The sequence below is a fragment of the Passer montanus genome, unplaced genomic scaffold, assembly GCF_014805655.1.
Source record: "Passer montanus isolate IOZ18808 unplaced genomic scaffold, ASM1480565v1 scaffold23, whole genome shotgun sequence".
Classification (NCBI taxonomy): domain Eukaryota; kingdom Metazoa; phylum Chordata; class Aves; order Passeriformes; family Passeridae; genus Passer; species Passer montanus.
Genome location: NW_024366926.1, coordinates 9,021,281 through 9,043,225, shown reverse-complemented (window position 1 = coordinate 9,043,225; position 21,945 = coordinate 9,021,281). Strand labels below are relative to the sequence as shown.

The 21,945-nt window shown below is 40.0% G+C and overlaps 1 protein-coding gene across 1 annotated transcript in view; it reads left to right on the top strand.

The window, feature by feature from the left end:
• Positions 1 to 21,945, top strand: part of COL25A1 (collagen type XXV alpha 1 chain) — a 297,986-nt gene that overhangs the window by 202,359 nt on the left and 73,682 nt on the right. The window contains exons 8-11 of the mRNA XM_039710662.1: positions 5,385 to 5,456; positions 6,336 to 6,443; positions 9,480 to 9,515; positions 21,169 to 21,195. Coding sequence (XP_039566596.1) covers positions 5,385 to 5,456; positions 6,336 to 6,443; positions 9,480 to 9,515; positions 21,169 to 21,195 — 243 coding nt within the window. The remainder of the gene's footprint in view (positions 1 to 5,384; positions 5,457 to 6,335; positions 6,444 to 9,479; positions 9,516 to 21,168; positions 21,196 to 21,945) is intronic.

The window sequence follows — 21,945 nt, the reverse complement described above, 5'->3', positions numbered from 1 at the left end:
TGTGGCTGAAAATACATCATGTAGTTGTTGTATCTCAAACTACAGCTGTCACGCAGAAGTGTTGCAGCACTGAACATTTGAATTAGACAAATTTGATTGAAAATAGCTCTTAAAAAATTAATCCAGTCCTAATAAACATGAGAGAAAAAACTCGTACCACTTACCTGCATCACATAACTGCAGCAGGTGAAAAAATAAAGCCAGGAGAGAAAATTTTTGTTTTGAGAACCAGCTTGGTTACGGGCCAGCCCATCTTGCAGTTACCTGGATGCCTACCACCACTTTCACTGAGAGTAGCAGGTTTGCCTTCAGGAAGGATGTTTTATGGAGGTCAGATGTGTGATCACTTATCAGAATACATAATGGAGTTGTGTAGAAAAGACATTTTGCCTCACTGAAAATTCACCTAATAATAGGACAAAAGTAGAGAAGTGTTGGTTTTATCCAGTTTTATTCAGTTTGAATGCAGTGTCAGGTAGATTTCACAGAGGTCGTTATAGGAAATAATGTTTTTACAGTGATCTGTTTATGCTAGATCTTAAACACTGCATTTTTACTATTTTTTTTCAATGTCTGGATCATTATATAATGTATTCAAATCAGAATTCTTTTCACCTAAGTGAAAAGAAATTTCTGCATTCTTGTCTTGTTGTGGTGTACTGTTTTTGTTAGCAGATTTGCTGCTGGAGAAAGCAGCAGTTATGATAAAAAGGATTATATAAGAGGGCTCCTGCTGTGAGAGTCTGTGGCACTGTACAGGGTGATACCAAACACTGTATTCCCCAGGGCAGGTACAATAATTAGCCACAGGACTGGCGCTCAGTCTGAGGGATTAATTAGTACTGGAGGTGGTGTTGGAGAGAGGCAGAGCAGCCATAAAGAGTGTCAGGATCACTCCGGCCTGAAGCCTGTGTGATTTGATGTGAAATAGCAGCAGCTGGCTGTAACCTTAGGAAGTGCAAGAGAACAGCAGGTGGTAATTCCTGTCTCATTTACCATGTCTTCACAGGAACATGCAAGCTTGTGCAGCTTGGGTTTATTGGCAGGTCAGAAGGAAAATCCTAGAGAGGGCTGTGACATTTACTATACTGAGCAAATGCAGTAGTCAAACTGGAGTGTGTGGAGCAAAGTGTAAAACCAGTAACACCGCTGCCTAATGTTATCATACTTGCCTCTGACAAGGTTATGATGACCTTGCAATATCGACCTCGTGTGGACCAATGGACAAAGCTGAGAGTACTGTGAAAAATCTAGGATAGCTAGTGAGAATTACATCCTTCAAGGCTGTGATGAGTGTAACAGCAGAACTATTTCATCTATGTAAAAAAATCAGATGGGGGAATGTTACGATGTTCTGGCATCCCTTGGTTTTCTCAATAGCCATTGTATGGGGCAAATAGGCTTTACCTACACTTTCAGGTGGGTAATGTTGTTCCATGGCTGTTGGCCTCCATCAGGCATCATGTTTTGCTTGGCATTTGGGCAAAAATGGCAGTGAGGCATGCAGCAACTGTGCTAATTTAGAAATTGTAACCAGCTAGCATTTCAGGGTGAGCTTGAGTAGCTGTCAGCAGAGGAATTTAGTAGACCAGTGGTCGCTGTTGATGACTGTAGTGTTTTGTATTCTGTTAGGGCCTCCCAGGGTGTAGAACAAGAACCCTTCCTATGTGCAGTTCAAGAATCAAACCAAATAAAGAGAAAATTGAGTAACTTTGAATCCGTCGTTCAGAACAGCTTTCGATAGGGAAAAAAATAAAACAGATCCAGGGGATATTTGTGGCTATATTTATAGCAGAGTGACAGGAAAGGAAGAGAACTCTTTTTGTGGGAAGGATAGCTCTTTTTATGCCTTTTTAGAAGCTCATTGTGTGCCAGCATTAGCTTTCATGGATGCCAGAGGGTGCAATGCCTTCTAAAGCCTCCCACACATGCAAAAACTATGGACCTATTGTAGTGACTTGCTGGGTTCCATTTGGCGTTCCCATGTTTCTGGCTCTCTCCAAAGATACGTGTTACTCGTGGGTAGATGATCCAGGTGCAAACTGGCATTGCATGTGTCTGACTGCTGGGTCTAAGATGATGACCACTTTGGGCAAAGGAAGGAAAGCTTTGTCCTACTCGGGAACAAGCTGGAAGAACTAAGCTGCAGATGGAAGAATGGGATGGACCCTTTTCTCATGTGTTGTTCATGTTGTAGGCAGAAAACTGCAGTAGTGACAGCTAATCTTGAATTTGCCTGTGTGGTGTTGGGAAGCTTTGGGAATGCTGGGGCTGGACCGTGAAGTGCTGAATGTAAATGGTTCTGTGTACAGCTACACAAATCTTTCCAAAGTAATTTCGTCTCAAGGAGAAAGAAAATCTTTCATGACAAACCACTGAATTTCTGAATAAACACCTTTCTTAATTAATTCTCAGTTCCCCTTCATGTTGAAGATGAAATAAATCAAAATTAATATGAGTTTAAAACATTAAATTGCAAACCTGCTAATTTAGAGGTAACTGAAAATTACTGTGCTGTAATTCTAAAGACTGATGAGTAAAAATGAAGTAGTTTAAAAATTTTCTGTTTATCCATTTTTTCAATAAATGTCATTTATTGCTTGCTATTCAGATTTATCTTCATATGTAGATTTCTTGTTTGTGCTTGTTTCCATTACATGGGTGTTGTAGTTTTATCTAGAGGAGAAATGGATCATGTGCACAGCAGGGCTAATGAGTCACAGATGTAAAGATTCTGACACATTACTCTCTAATAACTTCTTTAATTTATATTCCATAATAAGATAAATGAATACTTGATACATCTGTTTCCTAAATGATGTATCATTCCAGTCCTATCAGTGTCTCAGGAGTGAGTCCCTTTATATGTTGTGAGTTCTAGCCTTTTTTGGTTTTGTTTTCTGTTTATTTGTTTCTAAAGAGGAGATTTCAGGTCACTGAGCAATGCAGTTACCCACACTGTGGCTCATCCCAGTGAAATGGAAAAGCTGCATTTAGCCACTGGCTTTACAGAATCAACTTACGGGGTCTCAGCTTCATCTCACAGGTGTAGAGCAGGAATAAAAATGCTAAATGTAACTCCAAGATGCTATTGAAGAACATGTATGCATCAAAAAGTAACTCTGCCTTTTTTGTAAAGACTGGTGCAGTCTTTGTGATCCACAGGCTCTCTGGTGTGATGAACAGAGCAAGTATTTGCCACATTAAAAGAATCTGCTGCAGCTGAGAGACCTGGCAGGCAGCCCTGGCCTGTTGGTGCTCCCCAGCAGGCCAGCTGGGCTGCAAAGAGCTCATGTGCTCCAGCAACATGGGCTGCACCAGCAGAGCCTTCACACAGGACTCCTCAGAAGGGCCCTTGCCTGGCAGCAAGAGCCGGGCACAGCCTTCCCTTTAGGAGGTGCTAAGCTGGCGTGGTGCAGCTGTTTGCTCCAGGAGGAGCCACCAGAGGGGCTGTGCTGCCAACTCTACCTCATAAAGGTGGTCTGTGGCCACACAGAAGGCTTAGAGCTCCCTGGATGTATTTTATTGAATGTTCCTCAGCCTAATGTCTCTCTGCCATTGAACAAGCCTCTCCTTCTAACAGTGTGTGCTATGCTAAAGGCAAGGAGAGGACTTAGGCATTTCCTTCTCTTTAGGAATTCACTGCTCAACTGCATAAGCTTTTTGGCTTTATCAGACGGTTTAATTCACAACTCACAAGGCAGCTCAAGAAAGGTGTTGAACTGAGAGCAAAATTCACCTCCTTACAGTGTGACAGCAGGCCACAATCACCACACTCTTCCCTTTTTGTGCCAGTACAGTACAAGTTCTGCAAATCTTGGTAGAGTAGAATATGAGAAACCATATGTGGCATATAGCAGCTGAGGGGGTAAAAATGGATGTGAAAATACTGCTGTGTATGTCTTGAAAAGTTTGACCATAGCCATTATGGACGACCCAAGATCTAGCAGTAGATTTATGTTCAGTGTTCATAGTTGTGTATGTGCTACCAATTTATGTTCTGAATGTCATATGTTAAACAGAATGTGAGGAGAAGGACATTAATTATGTAAAGCTCTTCAGAGTATACTGTCATTGCTGTCAGCTTCTGCAGCAATCCAGAGTCAAGGCTTTCCACATAGATCTCAAAGTGCTGAAGTAAATTTCAATTGAAAACGGGTCAACCATCTGCTGGCTGATAGACTTAACAATTTTCAAATGATCATAACAATTTATTGTAATTTTAAAGAAAGACACCTTCATGGGATTGCTCCTTCTAAAATCTCTTGATGTTCTCGTTGTGAAGTATCAGCTTGCATCTGCAGTGCAGTGCAGACCTCACTCTGTTTCCCATATGACAGAGAGGCCGTTCCCTGTCTGTCAGCAGTGTGGGGTGTACTAAACGTGGTGTTTATTCTGTTTGTCTGTTAGTAAATTGTCTCTGTGATGTTTGTGCCGTGCTGTTCTCGTACCATGTTGTGCTGTGTCCCTAGGGTCTGCCAGGCTTCCCCACAGTTGCTGCTCTGCACAGTAATCAGATCCTCACCGTCAAGGTTTGTGGTTGACATGTACCTGTTCAGTCAGGTCTCTCTGTATCAGCATAAAAGTGCACATGAAAAAGTGTTTTTAGCATGAAATACCAGTGAATTCTTGTGATGGATCTAAGCCAGCCCTCACTGCCTTTGCATTGATCTAAGTACTTCTAATGCAGAGCGTGGAATCAAATCTATGACTGTGTACCCCTGGAAATGCCTACATTCCCCATGGTCTTGGTCAGTATTTTATTTTCAGATGAGTTTTTTCTGTTGTTCTGCTTCCCTGAGGCATACATGAGTGTGGAAAATGTCAGTGAACTCTTTACTGGTTACACGTAGAGTCAAATATTTGTGTTAGATATCAGAGGTTTAATCTGTACATCCAGATTTTTTCAAAGTGGATTTGCAAATTAAGCAGGAAGCAATCTGGTCAAGCTGGAGCTTCAGACCTTGTAAAAATAACACCATTCTTCATGGCACACTATGCTGGTTAGAAAATCTGACTGAAAGTTGAACTGGTGCTTTGTCTCTAGAAGCTTTGCTGAAAGAACAATATATAGAAATACTGATTTTTAGAGCCTGGGTAATGAAAAAACTAATACACATGCAGAGTTCTTATGCAAAATCTAGAGAGAAAACAGTTATGCATTTAAGTCACTGTATATGATTTAAATCATAACAGTATGTCCTGTACTTTATTTTTCCAAAATAAAATGCACAGTTTCTTTCAGGCAGAAGCACCAGTTCATATTATAATAGCTGTTACAAATCTAATGAATATGTCTTTATTTCTTTCTCGGGCCTTCTGATGTCTATTCTTCAATTCTCTCATCTCTGACCTTCAACCTTTGACCTCACCTGCCTGATCAGATGGTGTTTCCTAAAATCAATCATGGGTTTCTCTCTGCTGATCAGCAGCTCATTAAACGCCGCCTCATTAAGGTAGTGCTTCATCTCGCTGGAGTCTGGTTCTTCTTTACATTCAGTTTACTCTTTGCTGTACCTTTTTGTCAGATGCCTTCTTATAGCAGGTTGTTCACTTGAAAATACTTTGAAATGAAGCAACTGTTAATGGTATTACCAGTTAAAATACCGTGGGTGGCTTTGCTAATGAGCCATGTTTGAGATGCCAGAACTTTTTTCCAGTGGTTTGCAGTGATGTGCTGGAAATAACTAAAGCACCATTTTGGGGTGTTTTTTCTTTTTTATAGGGGAAGGCAATATGTTTTGGCAACTCTCTTGAAAATTGACTTTAACAAATTAATAGGTAAAAATGAAGAGAGTTAGCTAATTGTCACTATAAAACAGCCTCCCAAAACAGATGGAAAATTATGTACAACTCCATCAAGAAGGAGTTATTTTCCATCCTCAGGTTTGAAATCTATCCATGTATCATTCATGGGCTTGGAAAATTGCTGTGCAAATCTGTATATTCTCAGATGCGACTTTTCTTCTTTGCCTCAGCTTTGTTATGATTATGCAAATCATGAAGCAAACAGATGCTTATCAAGAACAGTCACTTGCTCTGGAGAACTAGATGAATAAAATATTTCAAGACCATCCCAAATTTTGTCATATGTGCTTGGTAAAACAAGCAGTTTAGAATCTGAACCTTATGCTCTGTGGCTGATTGCATTGGACCTATACAAACTGTTGGTCTTCAAGGCAAAGTGCTGTTTCTGCCATAAGCAGTGAAGAAGCCACTGCCCACTTCATGGCAGCTTCTTCCAGCCTGTCTTGCACTCTTTATGGGTGAATTGATGTGTTTTTATGTGGTTGATGCCTCCAAAGCCAATTTGTGACGAGTTTTTGTTGGTTTAGGGGGACCAAGGACAAGCTGGACCCCCTGGACCTCCAGGGCCACCAGGACCCAGAGGTCCCCCAGGAGATACCGGCAAAGATGGTCCTCGTGGGATGCCTGGCTTAACGGTGAGTTACTCTGTTGCTGCTTTGGTGTGCACATTTCTCTCAAGTGTATGCCAGCAGAGTGTCAAAGACATTTTCTGAGGTCAGACTGGCAAGTAAGACATATGGAAGCTGAACCACAGGCAGGTCTCAAGGTGTAGCTGAAGTCCCCCACACACAGAACAAGTGTATAGCAGGGCCAGAAGTAACACCAAGGTTCCTTGCATCCCACGCCTGGCACTTTCCCTGCACTTTCTAAGGTTTCTCAGTGACGTTTAATAGCTGTGTGAGGAGAGTCTGCCCCTTTCCACGAGTAGTAAATGTTTCTATTCAAACTTCAAGATAAAACTGAATTTGAGACCTCATAGCATGGATGTGCTTGACTTCTCACTTCTTAATGGTTTAACCTCAAAAGCCATGGAATAAAGTAATAAACTGCTAAAGCTGCCCAGGGTATGATGAAGTTTGGAGTTAGATTCTGCCATCTTTAAACAAGAAGAACAGTACCACTTTCTTTGAGTCAGCCCCCATACTTCATAAGGATAAGCAGCAGAATCCAATACATTGTGTATTGTTTGTTTTAGGCACAGGATGAATCCCACACTTTTTAAACAGATGCCTAAACACATGACTTTTTAGAAAAGTATATGTTTGATTTTAGTTTCATATTTTGTGCTCTTCTTAATTTTTATTCCTTTGAAAGAGGTATCTCTGTTTTCACCATGAATGGCACTGTGTTATCAGTGCGGAAAAGAAATCACAGGCAGGAGAGAGACATGAAAAATGAAATAGTACATGTACAGATGCACACACACATTCACATCCTTGAAAAGTGAAGATTGTGGCCAAGAAGGCGCATGGGGAACCAGCAAGGTGAGGACCAGCACTGGAAACAGAAACTTGAAGAAAAAGCATCACTTGTTACATGAGGCCAGGACAGCATAAATTTTTCCTACAGGGCCTTTTTAGCTAAAACTGAGAAAGAAAATACCTACACTCCTGTTCTAACCCTATTTAGGTACTAACCTAAATGTAATACAGCATAGTAATAGTAAGATGCTGCTAAAACTTCCTGTGAAAATCCAGCAAAGCTGGCTGGTTGAGACATCTAAGACTCTAGAGCTGCTGTTGCTGTTGTTGTTTTGGCTTGGCTTTTTTAGCACTCTTGCCCTCATAAGTTCTAGCTCAGGGTTATGAAATGACATTAGAAGTCTGTAGTTCTCATGATGCTTTACTTTGGCAAACTTCTCATTTCTTGTTGGTCGTGTGGCACATCAGGCTCTGGGCCTCTTCTGGGTCTCTTTTGTGTTCTTTTATTGTGGTTAAATGGATTGTGGTCAACAGAGTTGGTGCTGGTTTGATCTAGTAAGGGCAAGACTGAAACCAGAATCCATTTCTGACTGCAGTGATAGTGTTTTAATATTTCACATACAGAAGATGGCGCTGGCAGAAGCAGCTGGCCTTGCTAGTTACAGTGTGGCTATGTGTTGCTTTGTGCTTTTTAGCAAAGTGTTTCTCATAACAGGAAAGTCATGCATTTTATGCAATGAGGTCATTCCATTTATAATAGTTCTGTAGTGATTTTGTCTTTAGATGGCAAGAGGGAGTTTCTTTTTATAGTTTTTAAGCTGTGGCTATCTTAAGCCCCATAACATTATGGAAAATTAGTTCATAATACTGCTTTAGAATCAGATACAAACTCAGGTAAAAACCATCCAGTTTGCTCCCCCTTGCTACTGTTCTGTACTCTCAGGTTAAAGTTCCTGATCCTCAGAAGGCTTGTTCCTCATGGCTGTGTGAAACACAGTCAAATAGGAGAGCTGTAAGGGAGAACTTAGCTGAGAGGGAAGGACAGCTTTGTCTTTGAGGTAAAGACTTGTGTGGACCTTGTGAGCTGCACACAGCAGCTGGACTGTGCTATGAGCTGGGGCATTGCAGCATCACACAGCTGTAGGAGGGTGTCCACAGAGTGGCCAATGGCCATTAGGCAGACATTGCCTCTTCTGCAGGGTCAGACAAAGCAGGGCTTCTCTTCCAGCCTGTCCTTCTCAAGCAAGAAGGTTTACAGTTGCCACAGCTGTAAGATGGTGTTTTGGGGCAGTGGCTGGCCAGAAATGTGTGTGCCTCCATGGCTTCTTGCTCCCAGCTGTCCTTGGTGTGCTTGCAGATGCTGCATGTTTGCTTCTGAGTGTAGTGCACACATAACCAGGGAAGCAGCTCTGCTTCTTTTCAGTTGCCAGGAACAACGACATCAGAACAGCTCTCATCAATTTTATGACAGGCTTTCTTTTATGACAAAACTGCTACAGAAGACCCTGCAGCTGTGCTGATACAATAGTGCATGGACTGACCTGTGCACAGTAGGGTTTTCAAGGGAGTGATGTATAAAGCAGACCACTAAAATGATAAGAGCTCTGGATTTTTTTGGATGGGTATTTTTAGCCTGTATTGTATGACTGATATGTTTTACTGTATATGTGTTCATATGGGAAGAAAGGGGAGAAGATAAATTCTGACTGTATGTAGAGTTGTGCACACAGAAAGAGAATATATTAGGGAAATAATGGGTTACCATTTTGAAAGCCAGTCCAGGTATATAACAGCTGAGTAATTATTTCATGGCTTCAAAATACCAATATTCATGGTTTTATGGAATGTGGTAATTGACAAAAGTAAGTTCTGCCTGCTGACTGAGGTGATGATACAGACTAGTAATCTTGGAATGTATAAACTGTGGGGTACAGCACAAATGTGAAAATAGCCTTTCTCTGTGTCCTTTAGCACAGTGGAATAGAATATTATGTTTGGAATCAATGGACAGAGTCAGAACACCAATACTTAACTGTTGCCTTGAGAACTATACCATTACATGATTGTGAAGTAGTACTTAAGATATCTGTGATTTGAACTACCATGTTAAAAAACAAAAAATTATTATGTTTAATGTGCAGTTAGCTGCCATACCTGTTTAAGAATATTTTTAAGATAATTTGTTGCTAGATAGAAAACTGGATTGAAGATATGTTGCTGAAATTATTCACTCCTTTTTTTTATTTAAAGGGTGAGCCAGGAAAACCAGGAGAACAAGGATTGACGGTAAGTATCCTTCCCATTTTCTAAGAAGGTGTAACATGACATATACCTTTTAAAATGAGAAATTTCAAAAAGCTTTATGGCTGTGTATTTTCCTGACCTTCCTTTGTCACAGCGTATTTGAGGCCTTATTTGTGAAGAAAACAAAAGAAAACATCCTCTGTTTAAATACAGTCATCTGTCCCATAAGGCAAACTTCTTTAAGCTTGGAGAAGCAGAAAGAAATAAAACAGCTAAGGGCACAGTAAAACAAAAAAAGAATCCAGCCAGGGGTTCCCAATTCCTGGTCCCCTCTTCACAATGGCTCTGAAGCTGAGCTGTTTCTACCTTGAGACAATTGAGCAGCACAGGAACCATCTGCATGTTTTACAGGCCAAAATTCAGGCTGTCTCTGTGTCAAGGGCTCTGGACCTTTGCCTGACAGAGCAGTGAAGAGACAGCAGTTCTTCTGTTCTGAGGATTCAGTTTTTTTCTTCTGTGTGTGTCAAACACTTCCGATTCATTTGGAATTAAATTGAAGCTCCACTGGTTGTAAATCAGCTTTAGCTACAGGTTAAGGCATCATAAGTTTCTGCCTGTCACATATTTCCAGAACAGTGGAAAATGCAGTGCTTCTTCTCCCTTAAGATCTCTCTAATGTTCTCTAAACACGCTCATTTTTATTTTTATGAGAGATGACAGATTGTAGCTCAGGGCATGTGGTTTTGATTCCCGAGTGCTTTTGAGGAGAAAGATTATCTGTAATAATCAGCTCAACAATCAGTGCAGATATGATTGCTATCTGAATTTGGGAAGATTTAAACAGGTGAGATGGTATCTTACCTTGACAAATTGCAAAATATTTTCAATTGACAATATCCAATATCTTTTGAAAGAAAAAAATGAAGATTCGGAGACTTGGAATAGTCTGCTGCAATCAGGTAGTTGAAGTCCTGTGCTTTTTCATTTTGCAGTAGAGGTTTATCAATTTTAAAATCAAAGCCTCCCAAAGGTACTACCTCGTGGTTTAGCATGCTGTTGGGCTCTTTTTTACTCTGTTGTTTTGGTTTCTGATTGCCTGTGAAGAATAGATGCAATAGCTAGGAAGGGAGCTTTTTTGGTTTGTTTTCTTGTATTTGGAATATTCTCCAGTTTGACCTCTGGACAGAACTCAGGTTCTGAAAAAGTGTCTTTCTATTCAAGACCAGATCTGCAGAGTCACAGGATCCTTGAGGGCATTTAATCCATCACCTTTTAGTCCCCATGTTCAGAGCATTCCCACTGCTCTAATGTAACCATCTGTGTGTAAGAACTGAAAAAATACTACTACTATGTTTCTCTAAATGCAGATATGTTTAGATAGGAAGAAAAGGTGTTTAAAAATCAAATCAGCAAGCTTGAGTGGGGGAAATATCCCAGATTACATGAACTTCCAGCTCCAAATGTCTGCTTCAAAAGTTAGTCTGACGGTTTAAATGTTAGGTTATGTATAGATCAAGTAAAGAGCACCAGAGTGTCAGGGAGGTAATTAGTTTCTTTTTATTCTTCTTGGTGCTTCTGACATACTCTTTATGCCAGTACAGATTTGCAGACTTTTCTTTCCTGTGGAAAATGTTACAATTATTCAGGGACTGTTCAGCTGTTTCTGACAACTTCCGTCATGCATTTCATGTATTTCCATACTGGAAATTCAAATGCTGCTCCAAGAATAGCTGATTTCCCAACAGGTATGTTATAAGATTGCATTGCTAGGAAAAATAGTGTATTATGTGGTGAGGAGCACAGGCCTTCTCCTGCCTGAGTTTCTTTTTGTGCATTTTTCACCAAAGTAAAGGAAAATGGAGGTCTCTGCCCAGAGGGGCTTCTGTGTTATTTCTGCAGGAATTCTTCTGTAAGGACTTGCGCTTGTTTCACACCAAAAGTCTCCAGTCTGAGCTAGCTTCCTGTTTTTCTTCTTGATGAAATTGAAACTTGGAATTCTGTGAGTTCCAAAAAGTTATACCAGTCCTGGTCTCCCAAAATTCTATATGTTGGAGTATGCTGTGGTTTCCTACTTGCTCACCTGCCCAAGGCCCTTTCCATTAAGAAGCAAGTACTGTGGCATATATTCTGATTCTTTCTCCAAGATAGAGGTGGAATGCTGCCAAGAAGATCCCTAAATGCTGGAAGAGAATCCATAGGTTGGGTGACATGCTGAAGGTTGTGGCAGATGGCGGCTATTTATGGCCTATAGGGTCACACTTTCTGAGGCTTTAAATCCCATGGTGCTGTTCAAGTTAAGGAGAGCAGCAAGCCTGATCTCTGGATTATAGTAATGGGGACAGAACATTTTTCTCTTGCTCTTTCAAAAGCATTTTTTACACCTGTATTTGGTAGCATGCCTTGGTATTTCTAGATGAATGTACATGTTGATAAAGCTGGCAATTTTAGTATGAACCTGTGAACCAGCAATGGCATAGCTTGAAATTACTTAGTTTTCTATTTTCTCACAAAAGAAGAATAAATTTCTTGAAGAATACAAGATGTGGTAACAGAAATAGGTAGCAGTGTTTTCCAGCTTGTTCCTCAGGATGTACCACGAGCCTGTGACACACCACTGAGTAATGAGTGACCTGCTGTATGAGTCAATACTCACAGGTAACCAGGACAACCAGGAAGCCTCGGCTGAAATGCAAAGAGCAGATTTATTTCATCATCTCACTGACAACACCGGGCAGCAGAGACACACAGAGACCCAGCTCTGTTAGGCTCAGCTCATCCTCGTGAAGAGAGACACGCAGAGGTACAGGCTCTCTTAGGCTCCGCTCATCCTAGTGCACAGCAGGGGTGGGGTGGAGCTGCTGCTGTCCCCAACATGTCAAAGGTTTCCTGCAGGAGCAGTTTATCACAAGGCTGTGCTTCTATGCTCACTCCTCCTGGCAGAAAGAAGGCTCAAGCATATCTCTGACAGTGTGTTGTCTCCACACAGGAATTCTGCTCCTCAAAACAGGCAGAGGATGAACAACAGCAGACATAAAACTGGAGTTTCCCCACACCAAAATTCTTAGTGTTCCCAGCTGCAAGGTCACTCGGAGTGAAATTATTTCCTCCTTAACAAATCTTGTGGGTTTAACCCTTTCCTCCCAACACCTGCAACAATGTGTACCTTGATTTACAGAACGTTGAAATTATTTTAATGCATTTGCAATTCTGGGAATGTTCATGTTCTCCTTTCAATGAAACAGGAAATCCAGTGACTAGTGAAAAGATGGCAATTTGCTGCAACCGAGAATCTGCAACATATTTTTCTTCATATTTAATGAAGTTCTGTGTTAGTAAATAAAAAAGAAAATAATGTTTCAGGGTGATGTTTTGAGAGAGGGCAGTAGTAACTTTTCTTCCTCTCAGGCAGAAGACTTTTGCTTGGACCATATACAGAGAATGACAGTGTTTGAACTCTCTGACATGAATTCTGCTTTGGCTCAAGAGAGTTCATCTTCAAGACAAAAAATAGCCTTTCTTTTTCCCTATTTCTGTCATAAAAAAATCTGTGGGTTATGGCATGGTGTTGGGACAATTCAGGATGTGGGAGATCCAGTTGTTTCTTACAGGAGTCTGTTAAAAATCATTCCAGGTTGTTCTAGTCCCAGCATGCTTCTTTTGCTGGTGTGTTCTTGCAGTTGAGAAGTTTGGGAGAATTCTTTGCAAGGGTTTTTTAACTCTGTAGGTTGCTGTGTCAGGAAGAATATGTTTGCTCTTTGAGCCAAGAAATTTCAGTTTCTTTTTAGGTGAGATGGAGGTTTAGCTGATAAAGATGTGATTGCATGCCTCTTTAATGCTCGGAGAGAATGAAAGAATGACTTGTAGTTGAAATTTGTGTCTGGTTTCCATGACATTGGAAAGCACTGCAGATGTACTTTCTTCAGGAGTTGAAGGTATCATTGCTCTGTGCAGAAAGGATTTAAGAGAATTCAGAGAGAGGCCAAGCAGTGGGGTGACCAAAGGGATTAAGTTTTGAAATATTATGTGGAACTAGAAAAATGTGTGCTACTCAAGAGAGAAGGGCAGTAGTTTCCATAGCTTTTCAACCTTTTCACTTAAAGTTGTGTCCTGTCTCTCATAATTCATCCGGCTTTCCCTGCCATTTGTCTGCAAGTCTTGGTGATAAGGACTCTTAAGTGCCATGCAAGAGTTTTTCCAGTTATTTTCTCATTTTCAGAGTGAATGATAGATGGATTTGTGATTCCATTCTAACCAAGAGTTAGGATTTCTGGTTGCAGACTATTAATGAGAAATTAGAGTCCGTGATGGAAAATATTAAAGGCTGACACTGGTAGATGGACATATTGAGATCCATAAACTGCAGTGGGATAGAATGTGTGCATGGGATGGTTTGTTCCTAATTTCCATTTAGGAGATCTTTTTTGTGCTTTTATGTGTAAAGTATTTTAAACTAGTTCCTATTAATAAAAATCTGGAATATTAAAATATGCTATGTTTTCAGCTCCTTTTTTCAGAAGTAAATTTAAATATGTTTAGTGTACAAACACATTTGTCAATGAAAGAAAATCTCAGTGTATTATTTTCTTCCCCAAAATGGGCCTTAAAGGCATATAAGTAATTTTGCATATGTTTTACATGAACAGAATACTCCAGAATAACCAGAGAACTCAGGTAAAGGTGCCTCTTTGCAAAAGAAATCTATACTATGATTATTAACCCAAATGCAAAATCCCTCTGCTTTAAGATACATTGTTTTCCAAACTAGTACTTTTGTGCTTATGCAGACCTGCTGGGCATCTGTTCAAGAAAGTAAAGCATAATGTTATTGCTTTCACTGGTTGTTCAGAAAAAGGAGGATGTTCTTCCAAAGGATATAGCCATATTTGTGAAGTACAGTGGAAAAGTGTAACCTTGCAGTTAAGTGTGTATAATGTCACATCTTTAAAATGAATTAATACTATTTTTCATCTTAGGTTAGAATGAACTCTCAGGGACCAGGCAGAATTGTCTGGGAAGTTCTGCTGGTTTCAATCCAGCCTTTCAGGCTAATGGTCAAGGCCAGATTCTCAGCTGCTGGGAATCTTCATAGCTCCTCTGGGAAGCTACTAATTGTGATTTTGTTTTCAATGGCCTGAGTTCTGTAGGCGCCTTCTTTGTTTTATTCTGGTAGCATGTTCATAGTAAATTTTATAAGGTGTTGTTCTTAAGCTGTTTAGCTGCAAAAGCTTATGAGAACTAGCAGATTAAATGGAAATTCTCAGCCTGTGCCTTTCACAGCAACTATTCTTTTTTTTTCACTAGTACAGTTGCACTGGGCTTAACTTGCTGGAGATAGTCAGACTTGCAGGAAAATAGTCAGGCATTTTGTAACCTCTGCACCTTGGTGATGGCTGCCACAACAATGACTAGAACAATGAAGATTACAAGCTCTTCTTGAGCACTAATTAGCTGCAGCACTTTCCATCAATTAAGGTAGATAGTGTGGGAGGGGGTCACTCCTTTTTGCAAAGTTATAAGAGATTTTTCATCATAGCTAATGTCTTTTCTTAACTGATCATTCTTATATCTAGGTGGTGCATCAATATTACAGCACTGAACATTTCAATACTAGCATTCTAGAAACTGTAATCTTTATGAAACACTCCTCAACCATGCAGGTACATATTTTCAGAGTTCTACACAAAGGAAATGGGATCCAGACACAGGCTCCACTGAAATGCAGATTAATGCTTTGTATGAAACATGTGCTTTGTCTTCATGTGTGTTTGCTGGTTCAGGTTTCCATTTTCAGCTCTTTATGCCATTAGACTGGTAAGAAATTGGTTTGTGGGGAAAAAGAAAGGGATCATCCCCCTCTATTTCTCACTGGTGAGGCCACACCCAGAGTGCTGTGTCCGGTTCTGGGCACTCACTACAGGATGGACATTGAGGCACTGTAGAGTGTTCAGAGAAGGGCAGTGGAGCTGCTGAAGGGTCTGGAGCACAGGTGCTGTGAGGAGCAGCTGAAGGATGCTTTTCCTGGCGAAAAGGAGGCTCATTGGGGGACCTTTTTGTTGTCTTCAGCTACCTGAAAAGGAGGCTGCAGCCAGGCAGGGTTTGATCTCTTCTCTCAAGTAACAAGTGATAGGACAAGAGGAAAGTGCCTCAAGTTGCATTAGTGGAGGTTTAGATTGGCTATTATGAAAAATTTCTTCATGGAAACAGTTGTCAAGCACTGGACCAGGCTGCCCAGGGAAGTGGTTGAATCACCATCCCTGGAGTTATTCAGGATGTGCATAGATGTGGCAGTCAGGGACATGGCTTTGTGGTGGACTTGGCAGTGTTGGGTTAACAGTTGGGCTCAATGGTCTCAAACATCTTTTCCAATTGAAACAATTCCATGATTCTGTTCTAAGTGTTTAATGATTCTTACAGGCAGCACAGGAAAAATCTCTGTTCTCAGGAGCAGTCCTGGAACTTCTTTTGTTTCACAGAAATACAGACACAATACTTCCCACAGGTTTTCTGGTTACAAAGAGCTTTTACTTTCATAGAAGGTACGGAAATAAAAAAAAAATTCTTATGGTTGTTTTGTTGCTCTTCAGTTGTTTGTTTTTTTTTTGGTTTCTTGTTTGCAAGGATTTGGAATAAGAGAGTTTTTGTATGACATTGTATTGCACCATTGTGACCTATTTTGCTGTATAACTTACTCAGTGTACAAAAGCATTCACGTTTTCATTATGGTTTTGTTAGGCATTTTCATTTGGTGTTTGTGCTCATTGTCCATGAACTCTAACACCTTGTAAAACAAATCATTATTCCTGCCCCAGACCTGCAAACTGAAAATGCCCCAGCTTTTTAATTCATACATTTCTTCAAACATTAAGCAATGGAGTCCCTAGAAATTAAATACAAAATGTTGCTAATGTATCACACCCTGAATTACTCTCTCTGTCTTTGAAACTGCAGCTTTAACCTTTACAGGACAGAATTTTCTTATTTTCCAGCTTGCTAAAACAAAGGGAATAGATGAAGCATAAAAAGAAAATATAATTGTGACATTAGAAAGGAGGTGTAGTAAGAACGCTGGACCCCAAACTTTGTTTTACTATACCTAGGTAAATCTTTTCAGTTTGGTTTGATTTTGGGAAGGTAAGGGTGGGTTGGGGTTTGTTTGCTTGTTTGTAGGGTTTTTGTTAGTGTTTGGTGTATTTTGTTTTGTGGGGGTTTTTTTTGTTTTAATTTAGTCTGAATAGTTACTTGTTAAGAACCAGCTGAAATGTCCAACTTCATTCAATCATTTCTATAATGCAAAGACTTGACATGCTACAATCTCTGGAGGTTTGGTTGATTTCCAAAAACAGTGATTGGAGAATGGCAGGTCATAATGGAAATATTTTACCTTTTAAAAAACACAATTGCATAGAAGACTTCTGTACACATTTGTGTTTATCCTTAGTTACCCAGTTTTCCAAGTGTTTAGATATTATCAATATCCAGAGAAACACAGAGGGCAGTTGAATTTCTTTGGAGCAACACACCTCATTTTTCATCCTCCTACTGTGGAGTTATTTGAATGAAAACCTAATTCAGTGAAGCCCTGCAATAAGTTGTCACAGCTGCCAAGCTAGTTTACTCAATTGGGCATGATGGCAAAGGGCTCTTCTGAAATGCTCGTGGTGGCTGAAAGAGCAAGAACTACATTTTGCTTTCATTATATTTAGTTATCTTCCTATTCTGGGCAAGTCTTGCAAGCAAAATTTTCAGCCTTCTCTATTGAAGTTCCTCTGTGAATGTGTGTCTGTTTGAGGAAAAGTGGCATAATCCTGTAAAATGCTGAGCAGTCACTTCATCTGAACAGTTTTCACAAATTTTCTTTGGAATTCTTGAAACCTAAATGCTCTTTATAAAAAGAGCTTTTTGACATCCATTGCCAGTGGTTTAGGAGTTGATTCTAAGCATCCCTTTGTGGATACCCTGGCAGCTTTCAATGATGTAGGCAAAAGTCAAATATTTGCTATCAACATGATCTGTCGTTGAGCAATGACAGATATCATATGTATGTATGTATATGTGGTTAGAAGGTGAAAGAATTATGTACTTCTGGGATTGTTTTGTTTTCTTGATCAGCCAACGATTTTAAAGGGCTGTGTGTTTCTGCTTTGCCTCCTTCATACACCAGATATGTTGGTGGCAGAGGGGCAGTGTGTTCTGTGTGGTGTAGATGGAGCCGAGGCTTTGGGCTGGAAGGGACTGAGGTGGGGACCTGTGGCAGCAGCTCTGCGCTGCCTGCCAGGACCCAGGGGTGGAATATCTGTCCAGGGGGAAGCTTAGCTGAGCCTGGATTTGCAAAACATCCCTTTGGATGTGCTGGAGCAAACAGCAGGGCTAGGATGTTGCTGCAGCTGTTGTGGAACACAGCAGCTGAAGAAAAACAGAGAAAAACATCAAAACAAAGCATCCTGAGGAATTGGTTGGAAATGCTCACATATTTCCTGCCTTCTGCTTCTGTCTCCAGACCTACATAGAGATTCTGATTTCTGGTCTTGCTGTCTGTTCATCAAGTGGGTACCACAGGATGCTCCCCAGTTCAGTAGAATAATATGGGGAGAAAATCAGCATGTTCATATGGAATTTTCTATATAGATTCTTCTAAAAGCTGTCACTTATTCTTCTGGATATAAGCACCTTTTGTGTTTGGGGTTTGGTTTTGGTTTGTTTGTTTGGGTTTTTTTTGGGTTTTTTTTTTTGGTTTTTTTTTTGTTGGTTGGTTTGGTTTTCTGTTTTGGTGTGGTTTTTTTGTTTTACATTTTTAAAATTTTATTCTTTTATATTTTATTCTTTCTACCATATTTTATTTACTGGTTTGTTTCTATCTCTCCAGTGTCATTTTGTACCTTGATCAGAGATTTTAGGTAATTATAGAAAAATAAGCACCATTCTGCAGTGTTCTACAGGTTTTTTGTTTTGTTTTTTAAAAGAAGTTTTCTGTTAGTAACTTAATTCTGTTCAATGGCTGCTGGCTTATGTGGGGGAGGGACGAGAGCTGTCAGTGAATGAGCTTTAAGTTTCCAATTACTTTGAGCTTCTTTTCCAATGCTAGAGAGCAGTGCTTTAAAGAAAAATTGTTTCTCTTCAGGTATGTTTTACAGTCAGAACATTCTAAGGATAAAAAGGACTTGTTGTCCTATGTAAATTGTGAAACGTGTCAATTTAGGTAAGCTTTTATTTGAAATCGTTTTTTTGAGTCAATACTATACAATTTCTGAAGGCAGCTGTACTGTTGAGGACTGTTCATGTCATCAAGTGGATCAGTGGCTGTGAAACACCAGAGCTACTTCCAGTCTGAGTAAAGGCTGATGTACCAGAAATGGAAAACTTCTAATTGTATAAGACATTTTTTTATAAGTATCTACTGCATCTTTTGTCTGAATGATTCATTTTAAAGTCACCAAAAGAGCACGACTATGCCACTATGTAAATATTTTCATATTCAGTAACTCATCTTGAGAAGCTGGAATGATGTCAGGGATGAAGAGGAAATTCTGGGAAAAAATGTTTTCTGCAATGTCTTGAATTATATCCATCCCACAGGCTGACAGCTGCAAGCACCAGGCAGAAAGTCCTCAACAGAGAGTACATTTAACAGGTTGCTTTGGGGGCTAATATTAGTAAGTGAATTATCATTTTTCCTTCATACAGTAGTATTGTATTAAGGGCTCCCAAATGGTAATTTAATATAGCTGAGGGTCTTTAGAAGGTTTTAATAGCTTCTTAAGTAGCTATAAACTGATATATCCATCCCTTGGACATAAAAATAGCTGGTATAAGCTATGATGGAGGTCTTCAGTTGTTCTGTATTCACTGTGGCCTACTGATGGAGGGATTTTTCCCAAGACCTGAAATAACCCTGAAATGTAGCAGGTTACTTTGCAACAAGTCAACAGACAACTGATGCCCAGGATGTAGACATTTGGAGCCTGTTTTGATACCATTGCTGTAGGGAAAGCATTAGTTTGAACATTAATTTCTTGGCATTTTTAAAATGCTAGACAAACTTGTCTTTCTTACAGAAGAAGAGAAGGATGGTGTCAGGCACTCAAAGAAAGGGAAGAACACTGTTCGTGGACTTGTTCTATTGGTGGTTCCTTATCCAGCAGATCACTCATTCTCAGACACTTCAAAAGGAGGCTTGATTTAAAAAGCAGTTTTGTGAAACACTGTGAGATGGGAACATTTTCTCCATCTGAAAAAGCAGATATTCACTATATTCATTACTCTGATCATCACCATCACCAGTGCTGAGTGCTTAGGTACTTTTTTCTTTTGAAGGCAAGGGAGTAAAAGTAGATTTCCTTTCTCAGAATCAGTCTCTGCAGTCTAAATGAGATGATCACAATACTTTTCTTCTGTTAAAACAATCAGGCAAAACTTTCAAGAAGCAGCATTGATCTGTGTTTTTGCAAGGTTTGATACCAAACCTTAGACATACCAATCCACATTTAAAACTGCAAGGCTTTCATCCACATCAGTGGATAGATGCAGCATTCCGAATTACCACCAGTGGAGCTTTTCCTTGTTAGCAGTTTAAAGTTGCATCAGAGCAATGTTCCAACAAACAATGTTCCATCTGCTGACCGTGGAGGATTCTGCCTAACTTCACACTAATTTAGGAATAAAATCAGCGTCACATTTTGAGGCAGAAATCCTTTTGTTTTCCTGAATAATTGCAGTTCTGATATCAATCAGTTCTTCTTTTATTCTTTCTCACATTAGAAGGATTTGAATTTCCCAGTTTTTGTGTTGGGTTTTGCACCTCATGGACTATGAATTCACTTTGCTTGCTACACCACCAGTACCCACAGTTTGCACCAGTGCCCATAGCAGGCACATGGGGGCAAACATGCATGGATGGAGCTGTGGTGGATGTGGCCTGGGTGTTACCAAAACAGACTGCCAAAGTGTCCTAGATATGGCTGGTTGATCTTCTTTCTCTCTGTTTCCCCTCTCCATTGTGGCCACCTGGGTACTTCAGAGACACCAGATGGGAAATGGGTCCTCTTGATATCCACAAGACTTTGACATTAAGGAAAGTTAAGCTTTCCTGAGCTGAGCTATGTCTTCCTGCCTTCTCAGGTCATGGGGACAAAATGGTGGTTCTTTGCTTCCCAAGAGCATTCTTAACAATTTCTGAAGTTAAAGATTTTTCTCTTCACTTGCAAATGATGGCACACATGACAAGTTTGGTATAACACAGTCATGTGTGCTGATACTTAGAAGGTGAGAAGATTTTGAGGTTTATGCTTCTCTCCATCACGAAAATACTTGTTTGCATAAACCTTGTTTTTATGCTGACAAGCTGATATATTACTGTGGACACACAACTGGCTGTTGGCTGCTATAAGAGAGAAAAACCACAGCCATCTTAATGCTGGGAGATTTGTCAGTATCAGGAGAAACAGATGGCTTGGAAGAGAAAATAGTAGAAGGGGGAAAATTTGAGTATTCTGGGTAGTAGTTAGATCAGTTCCAAAAGTGAAGAGGAAAGATTCATTGTGCCTTTTGAACATAAACTCTTACTTTTCTTTGACTTATAAAGCATCAGCTGGTTTCAGTCCAGTATCAGAGTGCTTACACAATAAGGCAGTCTTAATTAGTCATTTCAGTTTAAATTGGCTGGAGTTTTGATGTTAATTGAATTGTTTTCCCTTTGCAGGGACCTCAGGGGCCTCCAGGACAAAAGGTATAGTATAAACAACAATGCTGTGAAAGTGATTATTCCTCCCGTGCCAAATTGCAAGCAGAAAAGGTGAATGTAATAAGCTACTGTACACTGCATTGAATCAATTACCTTAGGTTCTGAATTTTGTTTTTGCAAAATGGAGCCATATAATGTGAGACACAAGATTTCCCATTTCCCCCATCATAAGAAGTTCAAGCAATACAGAGCAGACTGTTTTCAATCTGTCTGCTTAACTTTCAGGTGAAAAGGTCGCTATAATTTTCCCATTCGTACACTGGTACGATTAGGAAACCAAAGTTAAAGTGTTGTGAAAGGTGGGGAGATAAAGTTTCTGATTAAATGCATATCTCTACTCAAGTAGATCAGTGCCATATGACTAAAGAGTTGACCAGCAGAAACAAAGGACGTAGGTGTTGCTGATAAATAGTGCTTGGTCGGTGGTGTTCAGGTGGTCTGCCGGTGTCTTCCTGTTCCTTCGGTAACCCGAGACCTGACTTCCTGGGAATGCCTTCAGCGTTATTTACACTCATTAAAGCTGACTGCCTCGGTTTGATTGAGTGACTTTAGGATTTATGGAATTACGCCATTAAAACAGTCCTCACAATATCACCAGTAACAGCTAGTGAGTGGTACTTTTCCGGCATCTGACTCGCATAGCACCAAGGTGAGTAATTTTCTAGCTGATTTCAAAAGATTGAGAAGATGTATGAAAGATATGTAATAAAACAGCTATAATTTGTATAAAGGGAA